At 55.8% G+C, this 16,030-nt stretch overlaps 2 protein-coding genes across 4 annotated transcripts in view; one reads left to right on the top strand and one right to left on the bottom strand.

The window, feature by feature from the left end:
• Positions 1–5,140: 5,140 nt before the first annotated feature.
• On the bottom strand, positions 5,141–7,354 carry LOC114023255 (formin-like protein 20). Its single transcript, XM_027835814.1, has 4 exons — positions 6,976–7,354; positions 6,700–6,888; positions 5,890–6,657; positions 5,141–5,209 (listed from the first exon to the last, which is right to left on the bottom strand). The coding sequence occupies exons 1-3, from the start codon at positions 7,352–7,354 to the stop codon at positions 5,927–5,929; spliced, it is 1,299 nt and encodes a 432-aa protein (XP_027691615.1). The 3' UTR covers positions 5,141–5,209; positions 5,890–5,926.
• The window catches only part of EEPD1 (endonuclease/exonuclease/phosphatase family domain containing 1), a 70,813-nt gene continuing 60,909 nt past the window's right edge, over positions 6,127–16,030 (top strand). Inside the window, exons 1-2 of one of the 3 annotated variants that reach the window (XM_027835773.1) lie at positions 6,127–6,214; positions 7,845–8,952. In XM_027835773.1, the coding sequence (XP_027691574.1) occupies positions 8,078–8,952 (875 nt within the window). In that variant the 5' untranslated portion in view covers positions 6,127–6,214; positions 7,845–8,077. Of the gene's footprint in view, positions 6,215–6,987; positions 7,127–7,844; positions 8,953–16,030 lie in introns of those variants that run through there. The other 2 variants (XM_027835775.1, XM_027835774.1) reach the window with 2 other exon arrangements.

Here is a 16,030-nt window from a genome sequence, read left to right as displayed (position 1 = left end):
ATGAGCTCATAAGCTGTTCGGTGCTGCATTCAGTGCTGACTGAGGAATTGCGGAGATCTGGGGCAGACTCCTGCCTCTGCTATGTGCTGGCTTGGGCTAGCCTGGGTGATCTCAGTGCAAAATAAGGACCGGCTAGGACCTAGTTCGGTAGGTGTATGTGTGTGTGGGGGAGTGTCAGACAAGCTCCATTAAATGCTTTGCTAACCTTGGAGGCTTATGCCAGTTCCTGTGACCACATCGTTAGAAGGAATCCATAGACCAACCTGAGATTCCCGGTTTGATGGAGCCCACTGGTCCAGAAGACCTTGCCTAACTGGGGTGGGGGGGGAGCCCTGTGACACAGAGCTAGCACTGAAGGGCCATGAGTCCTTTTAAATCACTTATAGCTTCAGTGCCGGACCATGCGATCACCATGGGGCTGCCTCCCAGAGTCAGGCTCAGTTATGATGCAGGTCATCAAAGGGGACAAATGGTCATGAATCTCAGGGGAGATAAGGACCAGAAGGGGGAGGAAGGCAGCTGACCAGGGGCTGACCAGGGGCTGACCAGGGGCTGGCCAGGCCCAGACTGCTAACTCTGCCACAAAGCAAAATCATGTGGTGCTGGGGAAACAAAGCTCATGAGAACCGATTGCATACACCTGACCCAGAAGCAACTGGGCACAGGAGCACAGTGCTCTGGGAGAACACCAGCTACTCACTATAAGACAAAAGTGCTGGGAAATCAGAAAGAAGTCTGGAAGAAACTAGATTTAGATTAACATTTCACACCATGTACTAAGACAAGCTCGTGACCTGGGAAAAAAGGCAGCTCTCCAGGCAGCACAGTGGCAGAGTGCTAGACCTGGTATTGGGAAGACCCGAGTTCAAATCCAGCCTCAGATACTCCCTATGTGTGTGACCCTGGACAAGTCACATGACTGCTTTCTGCCTCAATTTCCCCAACTGTAAAATGGGGATAACAATTACACCTTCCTCCCAGGGTTGTTATGAGGATAAAATAGGATAATATTTGTAAAGCACTTTGCACAGTGTAAAGCCATATATAAATGTTATCACCATCATTATTATGACATCTGCTATTAGGATGAGGCAGAAAAGGGATGGAGCGAAGGGGCAGAATGCAAAACACATTTTCAGACAAGGTCAATACAACAAAATTTGCCTGACTATGTTTGTTACAAGAGAGATTTGTATTTGAGGGGGCAGTTTTGTGGGAAGCAGTGGTGGAGAGAGTGATAATGAAGCAAAAAAGGAAAGAAAAAAGAGAATCAATGAACCATTTAAAAACACCCAGAAGAAGCAGCCGATGTTCAGGAGGGGACCCCAGATGAGCAGGAGCGGGGCCATGTGCAGTTTGATGTATGCTGGAAAACCCCAAGTGTTCCATGCATGATGTATGGTTTCCCGAGCAGTCCTGTTTCTGTCCTCTTTATGAGGAAATGTTCATGTTTCTTGATGACTATCCAGGTTATAAAAACCCTTTTCCCCCCCGAGGAAAGAGCCCCGGTTCTGCAGTAGTAGACCTGAATGCATTTATTGTGTTCTGTTGGGCAAATCCCTTCTCCTCCCTGGTCTCAGTTTCCTCTTCTGTAAAATGAGGCTTCAGAGGTTGCTGTGAGCCCTTGGTCGAGGATCCTGGGACGTCGCCAGTTTTCTGTCTCTGCATTTAAATTCCTCCTGCCCTTCCCCTTCTGCCCCGATGCAGCGTTGCTCAGAAAGACCAGCAGCAACACTGCCAAGGACAGAAGCTAGCAGCGAGATACCAGGAGTGGAAAGGTAGTGAGAGCAAAGGAAGCTTCAGAGACAGCCTGGGCACTTTACTGGGCTCCAGCCTGTGCCCAGAAAACCAAAGACAGCTGCCCCTGTCACCCTGAGCCCGCCCCCAATCTGGGCGCTGGGCAGATCTCCCCTGACGTCCGAGGTAGGACATCGATGTCCAGGCTAAGCGGGTGTGGAGGGCTGCTATCTGTACCAGTGGAGCGGAGGTCCCTCCTCCAGGAGGTGACTTCTCTGCTGACCTAAGAGGAGTGGGCAGAGAAGCCATGTTCCCCAGTTGAAACTCCACCTTCTCAGGACAAACACCTGTCCTTCATTCAGTCACAAACCCTGGGGATGGGGGGCCTTGTAACCAGCACACACTGCAGGAGCCACGTGGGAGGGATGGGGACAGAGGAGGCCCAAGCAGGGAGAGGGCAGCAGGCCCTAAGTTGAGGTTCAGGAAACACTGTCACTACTCTAGTCCCATGGGACAGCTGGCTGAGGCCTCCAGCACCTTCCCCATCTCCTTGGCAGGCTGGCAGAAGGCTTGGCTCCCTGGCCCTGGACCACCCTATGTGCTGGGCAGGTAGCATTGGCATTGGCCCAGCATGGGTGGAGGGACAAGGTGGAATCTGGTGTGCGCTGTCTGTCCTTCTTCATCACTCACATGATGTAACACATTGCAAGACCATGGAGCCAAGGCTGAGGAATGGGGAATTCTGCTTAGGCAAGGCTGGGGACTGCAAGGTCCCTGACTTAGAATGGCCAGCATAGGCCCTCCAGGAATGCCCCGGGCAGGCCATGGGCACGACCAGTTGGGCCACCCCTAGAGCCTGCTCCCTCGGGGTGCGCTAGGACACCAGGCAGGACACGGTGCTTGGGCAGAAGGGCTCCCTTTTCAGTGTTCATCCTGTGTAGCCATCCTGACCTTTCAGACGTAGAATTTGGAAGCTGTGTGAACTTTTGGGTCAGGGTCAAGGTCAATGGCCTTGCTCAGTTGGAGTGGCTAGAGAGGAGGAGCTCAGCATGGGAGGACTGAGCAGTGTGAGTGGGGAGCTTGCCCTTCGTCCCCCTCCTCCCCACCCTCCTCCTTGCCTCCCTCCCTCCCCTCCCCTGTTTGCACTTGGATTTGCAACAAGCGGTCAGTGGCATCCGTGGACTTTGGGGCACCCTGACCAAGGGGCCAGTTCTCCAGGCTGTGCCATGGCAGAAGCAGTCACTGTCACACTGGGCCATATCCTGAAGCCACCACCCAAGGCCACTCTCTTCTTCCTGAGTCCTCTGACCTGCAGAGATGGCAAACACTTCTCTGAACAGCTTCATTCTCCCCTTTGTCCCCTCTTAATCTGGTCATTCTGGGCCTCCCTCTTCCCAACAAAGCTCTGCTTTCATGACTTCGATTGTAAGCTCCCTGAGGGCAGGGAAGGTTTTCTTGAGCACCTAGCACACCTCAGGTGCCTGTTGCCACACTAGGTGAGGTGTGTTTGACTTCTGGGAACACAAAGGAAGGTCTAGCGCCTGCCCTCAAAGAGAATGCCATCTTATTGACAAGGATTTGTGCTGCCAAATCCAAGGTGAGGCCTCCAGGCATCTGAGAAAGGTGGGCAGGCCCAGCCACACTAGGAAGGCTGCCTGGAGGCAGCGCCCCTTGAGCTGGGTACTGAAGGAAGGCATGGAAGGATTTCAGCCTGGTTTAATTCAATTCAACAAATGTATTAACTTTTCTGGCCCAGGCCCTTGGAATACAGATGCAAAAGAAACCGAATGGGGTCTTTGGTGGCTGGCTACATCTTAGCTACATTTTGAAGAGAACAAGGGATTCCAAAAGGCCAAGGTGAGGCGGGAGGGCATTCCAGAAACAGGAGATGGCCCGAGCACAGGTGTGGAGAGAGGAGATGGTGAATTGTGTGGGAGGAACAGCAAGGCAGGTTGGGCCAGGTTGTAACCAGTTCTAAATGCCAAACAGGGTCCCTAGGGAGCCAATGACCAAGCCATTCTGGAGGAAAATCACTTTGGCGGCCGTGGGGAGGCCAGACTGGAGAGGGCAGTCATTGGAGGCGAGGACGCCAGGTAGGAGGCTATTGCCCAGAGAAGTGACTACAAGGCACCAGGAATCAGAAGAAAGGAAAGCCTTCTGATTACAAGACAAGGCTTCTATTCTCCAAGCAATCCTCAAGTGGGCTGGGCTGCCTCTGGAAGGGAGGGGTGGCTCCCTCTCAGCTTCCTGGTACCTTGGGCTAGAAGGCTAGAAGGACACCCCCTTCCAACCCCTTGATTCTGCCCTGACTCACTGCTTTTCATTCACTTTTATTTCTGCACCAGCCCCCATCCCCCAGCCTCTGCCCTTTTAGCAGGGAATAGGGCTGTTTTATACTCCAGGAAGAAGTGACTTTGACATTTGCAATAATTATAACAATAGCAAATAATACATATCACTTAAAGGGCTGGCAAGTGCTGTGCCCAGATCATCCCATTTGAGGTGCATGTCGAATATCCAGCCTCTTCTGTCCATGATTTGGAAAGAGACACAAGGGAGGCCCACCCCAAGAGCCTTCCTTCCCTGAAGCCCGGCTCAGGGTTCAGGGCTCCCACCTGGGTTCTGACGTCATCACTGGAAGTCCCTGCCAGCAGGTACATGGCTGTGATGTTGGTGGAGCTGTGAACTGGCCTGACTGTTTGGGAAAGCAATGTGGAGCAGCACCCCGAACGCCATTCAACTGTGCGTGTCCTTTGACCCGGCCACACAGCTCCAAAGTCTATATTCCAAAGAGACCAAAGATCTCTTGTCCTCGTCTGTACATAAATATTTACTGCATGCTTTTTTCAATGGAAAAAAACTGGAAACGGGGGGGGGGGGGGGCATCTGTGGGGAAATGGCTGAACAAGTGACAGTCAATGAATGGGTTGGGATAGAATATTATTGCACTGTGAGAAATGAGGAAACCATGCTTCTAAAGAGACGGGAAGGGCCTGCCTGAACTGATGCAGAGGGAAGGGAGCAGAACCAGGGCGTCAGTTACACAGTGGCAACAATGTTGCAAACAACTTTGGAAGGCCCAGAACTCTGAGCCACACAATGCCGCCCCCCCTCCCCCAACTGCAGAGGAGGCGGGAGCACAGGAGGAGACCTTTCTTTTCTGGACATGGCCAACGCAGGAATTTGTCCTGCTTGTTTGGTGCAAGGGTTCTGTCTGTCTTTCTTTTTCCTGTGGGTGGGGGGAGGAAAGTGGAAAGTGGCTTTTCATTAATTGAAAAAAAAGGTTAAAAAAAAAAAAAAAAGGCAAGGAGGGGAAGCCCCTGCTAACATACACATTTGTCGCTAGGTGGCGCTGTACTTAGTGGTGTACTTGGGAGCAAGGGAGACCCAAGTTCAAATCCTACCTCAGACACTAGCAAGCTGGATAGCCCTGAACCAGCCACTTCATCTTTCTCGTCCTCAGTTTCCTCATCTGTAAAACAGAATAAGAATAACATCTACCCAACAGGGTTGTAGTGAGGATTAAATGAGATAATGTATGTAAAGCACTTTGCAAGCCTATTAATAAATGCTAATTATTACTGTTGATATTATTCTCATCTACATGTATTACCAGTCTCTTATCTCTAGTTACTCAATAAACATTTATTAAGTGCCTACTATGCTCCAGGCACGGTACAGCGAGGCTCCCTAGCCTCAGCCAGGGTCCTAAAGGGACAGGACCAGCTGGGGAAGTGTCTCTGAAGGGTGGGGTCACCTCAGGGAGGGGAGACGGGTGTCTGCGGTGTACTCCCCCTTGCCCCCCAAGGGCAGTGACCACCCGTTCTAGGCTGGACCCATTCCTCTAGACTCCCATGCTGGACTTGGGGGGCTGCAATGGCTCTATGACTCAGAAGTAAGTGAGCAATGGTCTTGGCCTCACCCACACAATTACCCCTGTTGGGTGGAGTCCGGTGCTCTGCCTACCTTCTGGAGGACCAGGCCCCCTTCCCCCAGGGGGTGCCTCCACCCACCCCCAAGTCTCCCCAGGCACCTGATGGACACCTTTCGTTTATTCGGTCAACAAGCATGGTGGGAATGTCCACTCCGAGTCAGAAGCTATGCTACGCCCTGAGGCCATGAGCCCAAAAAGGAGGCTGGCCCTGCGCTCACCAAGCTTATCTGCTCCTAGGTTGTTGAGTCATAAAGATTAGATACAAAATGATTTCCGGGCTTGGAGGAGAACAGCTTGGAAACTGAAGTGGGGGTGAAGAGGCCTAGGGAGCAGCCTGTGCAAAGGTCCAGAGATGGGAGATGAGGCGGGAAATGCGGCTGCTGGGTGTGGGGAACAGGCCCCGAAGGCCTGAGAGTACAACTCCTTTTCTGGAAATGTCCAACTCAAGTCTGTCTTGCTCTGATGTCTCAAGCAGACGTGGCAATCCGGAAGACTTGGGTTCAGATCCTGCCTGGGACGCTGGAGAGTTGTGTGACTTCGCGAGTAAGTCGCTGAATGTTTCCGGGCTGCATTCTTCTCCTCTGCAAAATAAAGGGTCCAGACTGGATAGCCTCCGAGGAAGGGGAGGAGGAGGGAGGAGGAGGGGGGAGAGGAAGGGGGGAGAGAGGAGGAGACAAAGGGAGGAGGGAAGAGGGGGCAGGACGGGGGGGAGGGGCAGCAGCAAGAGACCCCTCCCAGCTCGGGATCTCTGGCTCCGGGTCCGGCCAAGTTGGACGGGCTTGGCTGGGGTCCTGATGTCAGAGTGAGGTGGGGGGCGGGGGAGGCTGTCAGTGGCTCGTAGGTGCCTTCTGTGCCCAGCCCCGCGCCCTTCCTCGCCCCCCGCCCCTTGTCCGGCCCCGGAGCTCCGGGGGGGAGGGGGCACTCAGCAGCCCCGCGTCTCTCCTGCTCGGCTGCCCGGGGTCCCTCGGCCGGGCTGGCGCCGCCCGCTCAGGACGTGACCGTGACCGTGACCGTGACCGTGACCCCGCCCTCCGGAGCCCGGAACCGCGGCGGGGGCGGGGCCGCGGGGCTGGGGGCGGACCGGGGCGGGGGCGGGCCAGGGACCGGAGGCGGGGCCGGGACTGGGCCGGGCTGTGACGCAGGCGGGAGCAGGGCTGGCCGCGGGCTCCCGGCGCCGGACGCCTCTGCGGGGGCTCCGGGGACTCCGGGCGCCCGAGCTAGGAGGAGGAGAGGGAGGAGGGGGAGGAAGGAGAGGAGGAGGGGGAGGGAGAGGAGGAGGGGGAGGGAGAGGAGGAGGGGGAGGCAGGAGCCCCGCCGGCCGCCGGACTTTGCTGCTGCTGCTGTTGCGAGTGGGGCAGGCTCGGCGGCGGGCACGGGGAGCTCAGCAGAGAGGTGGCTGTACTCGAGCTGCCGGAGTCCGAGCCCAGCGGGGTCAGTGCCGCGGCGGCTCGAGCGGTGGGTGTCCCGGGGACACCGGGGGGGGGGGGGGGGTGCCTGGAAGTGCGGGGGGAAGCGGGGAGCTCCGAGTGTCGGTGTTTGTGAGTGTGTCGGTGTGTTTGTGAGGGTTTCTGTGTGTCTCAAGGAGTGACAGTGTGCTTGTGGGTCTGTGTCCTGTGGCCGTGTGTGCTTGTTTGGATCTGGCTCTGTGTGTGTTTGCATGTTGTCTGCATGCGCTGCCCGCATGCATGTCTGCCAGGGTGAGTCTACGGGGGCGTTCTACCTGTGTGTGTCTGTGGGTTTGAGCGGATGTGTCTGTCCCTGGGCATTTGTGGGTCACTCCTGAGTGTTTTATACCGCTGTTTGTATCTGTGTGTGTTGGCACTGAGTGCCTGCGCCTCTGCATGTGTGTGTGTGTATGCGTGTGCATGCGAGGTGCACATGTGTCCCCGTCCCCTCTCCCTGCCTCGGCTGGGACTGTTGCCGGGGTTGTTGACCCCTGCCCCCCACCTGGAGCTGACCCTTCTCTCCCTGTCCTGCTGGGGGACCCCATGGAGGAGAGTGGGGAGCCGGCAAGGGAGAGTGCCCCCCTCGGTCTGCCGCTGCCTCTGCCGGCGGGTGGCCATGAACCGAGCTCAGATTTCTGGCCCAGGGCTGGGAAGGCAGAGGGCTTGGGTGTGATGGGTTGGCAGCCCCTGCCAGGCTCCTAATAAGGGTTTGTTTACTGACTTTTCAGGCAGCCAAGGGCCCGAAGGAAAGCCTCTCTTTTCCACCCCACGGCTGGATGATGGGCACCTGCTCCTTCCTACAGACACCACTCTCAGCCCAGCCAGGCTTTTTGGTTCTTGAGTCCTTTCTCCTGCCTCAGTGTTTCATTCTGCCCTTCCTAGGGTGTGTGTTCTAGCATCTCCCCACCGAACTGGAAGGGGTCCTCCTTGGCTCTCCTTCGTTCACTTGCCAGGACCCACCATGGGAGGTAACCTGGGCTGCCACCGCTCCATCCCTAGGGACCCCTCGGACCTTTCTCACAGCCGCAAGTTCAGTGCCGCCTGTAACTTCAGCAACATCCTGGTGAACCAGGAACGGCTCAACATCAACACAGCCACCGAGGAGGAGTTGATGACGCTGCCTGGGGTCACCCGGCCGGTGGCCCGCAGCATTGTGGAGTACCGTGAGTACATCGGCGGCTTCAAGAAGGTGGAGGACCTGGCACTGGTGAGTGGTGTGGGGGCCACCAAGCTGGAGCAGGTCAAGTTTGAGATCTGCGTGAGCAGCAAGGGCAGCTCTGCCCAGCATTCACCCAGCTCCCTGCGGCGGGACCCGTACTCAGAACCCCAGCAGTACCACTTGGCGACAGCGCCCCCCACTGCGAAGGTTAACATCAACACAGCCACCCCGGCCCAGCTCATGAGCCTGCGAGGGGTGTCAGAGAAGACGGCCCTGAGCATCGTGGACTACCGCCAGGAGCACGGGCCCTTCAAGAGCGTCGAGGACCTCATCAGGTTGGAGGGCATCAGCTCCGGCTTCCTGGACAAGATCCGGTCCCAGGCGTTCGCTGAGAGGTCCCGGCCCCCCTCCACGCATACCAATGGCGGCTTGAATTTCACTGCCAAGCCCCACCCTAGCCCCACATCCCTGAGCCTCCAAAGCGAGGACCTTGACTTCCCCCCCGGGGGCCCGACCCAGCTCATCTCCACACGTCCGTCCATTGAGGCTTTTGGAGGGACCCGGGATGGCTGGCCAGTGTGGAGGCTGGCCACCTGGAACCTGCAGGACTGTTCCATTGAAAAGGCCAACAACCCCGGCGTGCGGGAGGTGGTGTGCATGACCCTGCTGGAGAACAGGTGAGCAGCAGGAGGAGGGTGATGGCTCCTCTGAGGAGGGTGAGGGTTCCTGGGCGCTCAGCCCGACTCCAGGCGTGGCCGTCGTCAGATGCAGGGCTCAGGCTAAAGACAGGCTGCAGCCACTGACCTGAGCCCCTGAGAGGGTCAGTGAGCTGGCTGCCACCCTCCGGGGCCTTACCAGCCCCAGGCCCCAGGCCAGGCCATCAGGGAAGGCACGAGGCTAGTTTTCCCTTCGTTCTATTTCTTTAAAGTCTAACTTGGGCCGCTGGATGTGCCCATGCACAGGCATGTCCACGTGTTGGGGGAGCTGAAGGGAGGTTTATCCGGCTGGGATGGGGTGGGGATGAGTGAAGGACTGTCTTGGGGGGCGCCTGAGCAGCCTCACTCTCTTTGGCCCCAGAGAGAGGGCAGGCCCTGGAGCAAAGGGTGGTGGGGTGGGGAGGACTGGTAATGGGGCCATTTTTGTCTGGATGCTGTCCCAGAGTGCAGTGGGCCGCCCAGGAGGGGCTGGGTGCCCTCTCCTTGCAGGGCCCCAGACCGAGGCTGGCTGCCCACCTGTTGAGATGGAACCGTGGGGATGTCTTTGGACCAGAGGCGGCTGAGGTCCCTTCCCACTCTCAGATTCTGACCGATCTGGAGAGGGTGACTCATCCCTCTCCTTTATTTAACCTAAAATTGGTTTCCCACCGCCCACAAGAACCTAGCCGGCAGTGTGGGGAGCCTCTCTGTGTGCCCGCAGCCAAACAGGCTGGGCTGGCCTGCTTGTAGGTTGAAGTTAGGCCCCAGTGGCCCAGACCCCGGGGGCTGAGGGAGAGAGAAGGTGCCGCCCACCCTGCTGCCTCTCCCAGTGTTCAGGGGCAGGAAAGTGGGCAGGAGGGGAAACTTTCACTGTTTCCCAGGCCTGGCTGAGCTCCCTCCCCTCTGCAGGTCAGTTACCGACTAGAAGCCCACAGACACCCATGGGGGCTGCTGTCAAACCACTCTCGGTCAGTCCGTCTTGGGTGCATTTTGTCTCTTAGCCGACAAGCCCATGGGGGTGGAAGAAAAACTCTTTGTAAAGATGGCTCCCTGCTGCTGTTCTGTGATTCCAGGCCTGAGAGAGATGAGCCAGGTGTTAGCAGGTCACGGGGCCTCAGATGACAAAGTGTCATCCCAAGGCGGGCATTGAGCCGGGGCCTGGGGCCCTGCTCTGGATGTCCTGTGGCCATGGGGAGCAGAGCTGACTCTCGCCCCAGCGAATGGTGCAGGCACAGTGGTCCTCCAGCTGAGAGTGGAGAGGCCAGGCCTAGGCCACAAAGGCTGTGGACGCCTGCTTCAGGGATGCTTCTGGTCTGTGGCACCTGAGCCTCTGGGCCTCCTCCTTGTGTGTGCTGCGTGCCAGGCACCGTGCTAAACACTGGGCATACAAGGAAAAGCAGGAGCAGGCCCTGGCCTCAAGGAACTTGTTACTCGAAACAGCTGCATGTGTGTGGTGGCAAAACCCTTTACAGACACGATCTCATGTGTCAGGCGTAGGTGAAGGACTTGCCTGGGGTCACACAGCTAGTTCAGTGTCTGAGACAGGATTTGAACTCGGATCTTCCTCATTCCACTTCTAGGACCCTATCCTCTGGTCAAACTGCCGGGGGTTCCTCCTTGTCTATGGCCTCTCCCTAATCCCCTTGTGTTGTTGGCTGCCTGGGTCTTTGGTTGATTTTGTTTGGCTGGGGAGCCTGAGAGGGAGGGGGAGGGGGAGTTCTAATTCTCCTTTTCTCTTCTTTTCTGATGGTCAGGGTGGGCCTTTATCCTTGGGTGATGGAGGAGCTGCTGAACTGGGTTAATCTCCTAGGCCCAGACTTAGGGTAATGTTAGAAGCTGAGTACATGAGGGAGGGATGGAGGGATGGATGGAGGGGTAGATGGATGGAGGGATAGATGGAAGGATGGATGTATGGTTGGAGGGATGGATGGATGGAGGGAGGGATGGATGGATGGATGGGAGGGAGCCACTCGCTTGCTAGGAGGCATCTCTGCTCTATAACTGAAGGAAGTGTGGGAGCCCTGGGGAAATCCATTCGAGAAAAGCTTTCCTGAATGTTCCAGCCTAGATCTGTTGGAAGGAGATCCAGTTAGCCTTGGGGAAGGAGAATTAACAGAGAAAGTTTAACTCTGCTTCTCCAGGACAACTTGAACCCCAAATGCTCAGAGCAAGGCTTGACTCAGAATCTCCTGGTGCCCATGAGATGGAAGCAGGTGGAGGCTGCGCAAGGCTCACATGACCTGGCCCCCCGAAAGTCTCTGGACTGCATGCTCCTCCTGCTCCCCTATGGCATGGGTGCTCTGGATAACCCCAACACATCACTGACCTGTACATGGTAAATTTGGCTTAAGGCCTAATGCCTTCAAAGTCTGGATGGTGCTTCTGGCCCTGTGAGTGTCTGAGAGCACTAGAAGAGGCTAGCTACTAAATATGCCCTATACAGCACGGGTGCAAAGTTGTAACTAGGACAGGCAGGTGGGACTTTGGCCCAGGTGACTGAATTTAGACGCAGACTGTTTAGAGGGTCATTCACCATGAGCCACAGAGAGTGGGGAAAGTACCGTGGCAGCCCTTTACTGTTACCCTTGTTTTCAGGCTGAGAGAAACTCCATCCAGAGGAGTTATCAAGGTAGAGGAAAAACTTAACACTTACCTTTAATTGGGATTGGAGACTGGCCACAAATGATATTCTGGTGCTGGAGGGTTTCCCAGGTGGCTCATTTGTATGACTGGAGAACTGCGTAGCGTCACCTCCCATGCAGCCTAACAAGCATGGATTAAGTACCTACTGTGTACAGAGACAAAAATGAAACAGCCCTTGCCCTCAAGGAGCTTACGGTCTGTGGGTGGGGGCAGGGAAGGGGTGACCCTGGAAGTAAGGAAGTAAAAAGAAAGGAATGCAAAGTATTTTTCCAGGTTCTATGGGAGGTGCTGGGGAAACCAGACAAAGGATGGAACAAGCCCTCCCCTCACAGAGCTTACACTTTAAGGGGGAAGACAACAACTAATGTAGATTCAATGAAAGATGCCTGGGGAGGGAGGGCAGAAAGGGCTTGGAATAGAGCAGAAGGAAGAGGGGGATTGTCTGAGGCACACATGAGGAGGGAATGCTGCTCAGGTATGGGGGACAGCCTGGGCAAAGGCGTGGAGGCCAGAGATGGAATGAAGAGAAGGCCAAATTGAAGGGCGAGGTCCACTGAGGCTGGAAGGCTAGGCCAGGGCTAGTTTAGATTTGTGGTTTAGCTTAGACTATCTATCCCCGAGAGGCCACGCTCCTGGCCGTGGTCTGTCTGCCGTCTTTCCTGGGCGTCGATCCCCTGGATGGCATCTTTTGTTGGTACTTATTTTAAAGGATAGTTTTATTAGCGCTTTTTGTTTTCACTTCACGTTCTTTCCCAAACATACGACCTGCCCCTGAATTTTGTTGTCTGGACAACAGACCTTCTCTGTGCTCTGTGACCCAGAGGCTCTTGCTGTCTCCAAGTGCTCAAAGGGCCACCACGTACAAAAGGATCCTCTTTTTTTTGTTCTAGGCAGTTGGGGTTAAGTGACTTGCCCAGGGTCACACAGCTAGTAAGTGTCAAGTGTTTGGTCTGAGACTAAATTTGAACTCAGGTCCTCCTGACTTCAGCGTCTATGCTCTATCCACAAGGATCCTCTTGCTCGATCCGCTCGGTGCCAGAGAACAGAACCAGGAGCTACAGAGAGGGCCATCTGGGCTCGATCTGAGGAATCCCTTCCGAACATTGGCGCTTTCCCGCAGTAGGACAGACCGCCTCTGGAAGGTGGAAGCTCCCCCTTCCTGGAGAAATCAAAGGCTTTCTGGTCGCGATTGTAGCCCAGGTTCAGGTGAGACCGAGGTCTCTCCCTACTCGGAGACCACTTGCTTCCTTGTTGCCCTCGCCCTTTTCTCGTGGAGCGCTCAGGGACTGCGATATTGGAACCCGGAAGTGTTGGTTTGCTTCTAGAAGCGTGGACGGCGCTGCTGTCCGTGGTTCTTCTTCTGCTTCGCTCGTAACTGTTCTCGGCATTCTCTGGCCATCGTTGGGCCTCACGTCAGCCCTGCTGCAGGCCGCTCTTGGCCGTCTTGTGAGGTCAAGCTAGTTGTAACGTTTTGTCTCTTCCGTGACATTATCAATAACTTTACGTTCTAACCCGTCCTGCCCTCGTTTACCATGCTCCTCTACTTAGCACGGAGACACACTGTTTGCCGACTTAGCTCTCTAGCTGTCCCCATCGGGGTGATTATAAATGGGTGTTAAGTTCCTGTAAGCGTTAGCCATAGTCTGTGTGCGTGTCTTTTCCTGTGTCCCTTTCCCTTTTTCTGTAGCGGGAAGTTTCTTTGAGCAGGTCAGGTTGGAGCTGTTGTATCCGCCCGGGATCCTCTCTGTTTTATCCTGGCTTCTTTCTGGGTGTTGAGTTTGACCTTTCCTTCTACTAGGCTGTGATGGACGGTAGTTGATTGTGAAATGACTTCCTTATCAATAACCAGTCATTTCCTGTTGTATAATAGTCAGATTCACAAGGCACCTGCCTTGACTTCCTGCCTCTTTAGCATTGTGATGCGTCTCCTGCCTTCTTTTCACCCTCCTGCCTCATTCCCTTCTTTGTGTGAACCTCCTGAGTGTTGATGTAGACACTGGCTTGACTGGGGGGCCAGGGGCCTTGGGTGGTTCTCTTGAGAATGTCTCTACCACTTCATTCTTGACAACAGAGGTCTGTCTGCACGAGAGGCTGCTGTGGCCAACGCTGTGGTCTTTGAGCCTGGCAGAACAAGGTGAGCGAGGTTCCTGAGACGTGATGTTTCTTGTTGCCTTCGGGCCCACGTTGAAACCCATCTGTTTTCTTCTCTGAGAACCCGGGAGGCATCCGGCCACTTGCTCACGTTGTCCTGTTTCACTGCGGTGGGGACTGCCCACTTGGTGATGATTCAGACCCTCCAGCGGGAGGCTCTTAGTGGGAGGTGATTAGTGTCTGGGGCCTGGGTTGGAGAGCACTGACCGCAAGGCCAGGGGCCTGATGGTCTCAAAGCTGTGCTTCTCAGCCCCCCACTTCCCTTTCTTCTACTCTGTTATGATCGTGCCAGGAGGGGAAGGATGCACACATGTATGTGCCAACCATGTGCTGCACATGCATGTAACAAAAGAAATCCTCCCGTCTCTGCCTTTCCCCACTCGTCCTGGTGAGGAAAAGGGTGGTCTCAGCAGAGAGACCAGACAAAGTCGGCCTGTGCCGTCCCACCTGTGGGGTTTCCGCTCCTGTTCTTGGTGATTGTGGAAAGTGTGGCTTAATCACATGTTCCCAAAGCCACGCCTGCTTTAAGTGAGCTCTGGGAAGCCCTTGTCTGAGGCCCCTGCTGGGAATTCTTGGAGGCTGTGAGACCCCGGGGAGAGGGCAGGCACCGTGTGTTTCCCTTCCTCTCTATCCCCAGTGCCTGGCACACAGTCAGTGCTTAATCAGTGCTCTTTGTTAGTGATAATGGGGATGAAGAAACAGCCAACCCTGAGGTACAGCTCTGCCTAATGAGTTCAACGCTTTCCTTGTGACATCCCAAGGATGCCCCTCTCTGTTGGCTCAGCCCCTCACTAGGGAGACAAAGAAAAATGGAAAGTCTCTAGGGATGGGGAGCTCACCACCTCTTGAAGCAGTGTTCATGGACACCCACCTAGAACACGTTCCAAACCGGTGCTTACGAAGCTTCTTGGTCATTTTCTTTGAAGCCCTTGTGGTGTTTGGTGGGGAAGCGCTTCCTGAAAGGTCAGAGGGAGCCTTGCATCGCATCACCCCCTGGGGGAGGCAGTGTGCCGGAGGCCCTTTGAGATTTCTAGAGGACCAGGAGAGCGACAGGTCCCGTGCTGGGGCAGTGAGCCCTGCGGTCTCGGAGCACAGCCATGTATTCATGCATGGGGGGACCTGGAGGGGTCGTGCATGGGGGTCTGGGAGGGCCGTACACACCCAGCACTCACTTTGGTCCTCCCAGCCTTTCCTGCCTGTGTAGCACTGGACCAGGGAAGGGAAACAGAAGGGGGGAGACTGGGGTGTCCTCAGCACCTTGGGAGCCCTCGGCCCATGTGCGACCTTCTCCGTATTGCGGGGTTAAGGTGCTGGGGCGGTTCCCTGATCCAAGAGAGGTGATCCCAGTGGCTGGAGGGCATGACCACAGTCAGTAAACATTGATTAAGCACTTACTGTGTGCCAGGCACATGCTCAGTGCTGGGGATACAGAGAAAAGCAAAAGCTTGGTCCCTGCCCTCAGGGGGCTCACAGTCTAATGGGGGAAGAGGGCCTGGTGGTCAGTGAAGGGCTGATACAAGATGCGGATCAGATGGAAGGAAATCTTAGATGGGGATGCCTTCTCTCTGAAGGGAGGATCTGAGCTGGGAAGGGCGCAGAGCTGGGCCCGAGCTGGGTGATGATGACCACTCTAGACCCCCTCTGGGAAGATTCAGGCTGGGGCCCGGGCTTTCTTGTCAATGAGTGTGAAGGGTCACGAGCTTTGGGCAGAGCCTAGTGAGGACCCTGGGCCTAGGCCTGGTGGTCTGCATACCCGGGGCCAGGCTCCAGCTTCCAGGAACCATGCCTGCTACCTCTGGGGCTGCCTGGGTGACTAACATGCCCTGGGCTAGAAGCCAGCAGTGCCAGCTTCTCTGCTCCTGCTGGAGGGCCTTAAACAAGGCATTCCACTTCTGGGCCTCAGTAGCATCATCTGTGGAATGGGGATGCTGACGTGAGGGCACGTCACCAACCAGGAAGCTGGCAGTGTGGCATGATGGGCAGGGCCCTGGGCTTTGGAGTCAGGGCCACTGGGCTCAAGTGCCTCTGACACAAGCGGAGCAGTCCTGGACTTCAGTTTCCTCTTCTGTAAAATGAGTATGTCAGACGTGATGACTTCTGACGTCCCTTCTGGCGTTAGATGTACCGTCTTATTTGGAAGGAGGAGGACTCGAGGTGGGCAGCCCACCCCTCCCCTTCTCCCTCCCTCCCCATCCCTGTCCCATCCCCCTACCATCTTCCTTCCCTCTCCCCCTCCCCCATCCCCCCATCTTCCTTCCCTCTCCCC

The sequence above is a fragment of the Vombatus ursinus genome, unplaced genomic scaffold (genome assembly GCF_900497805.2).
Source record: "Vombatus ursinus unplaced genomic scaffold, bare-nosed wombat genome assembly UNPS02014817.1, whole genome shotgun sequence".
In the NCBI taxonomy this organism is placed as follows: domain Eukaryota; kingdom Metazoa; phylum Chordata; class Mammalia; order Diprotodontia; family Vombatidae; genus Vombatus; species Vombatus ursinus.
This window is presented reverse-complemented; position numbering and strand designations above follow the sequence as displayed.

Coding starts and splice junctions, on each gene's coding strand:
- LOC114023255 (XM_027835814.1), bottom strand. CDS start 7,354: ATGCGGGCAGCGCATGCAGACAACATGCAAACACACACAGAGCCAGAT. Junction 6,889..6,975: donor CGGCGGCCGGCGGGGCTCCT/GCCTCCCCCTCC, acceptor TCCTCCTCCTAG/CTCGGGCGCCCGGAGTCCCC. Junction 6,658..6,699: donor GCGGTTCCGGGCTCCGGAGG/GCGGGGTCACGG, acceptor TCACGTCCTGAG/CGGGCGGCGCCAGCCCGGCC.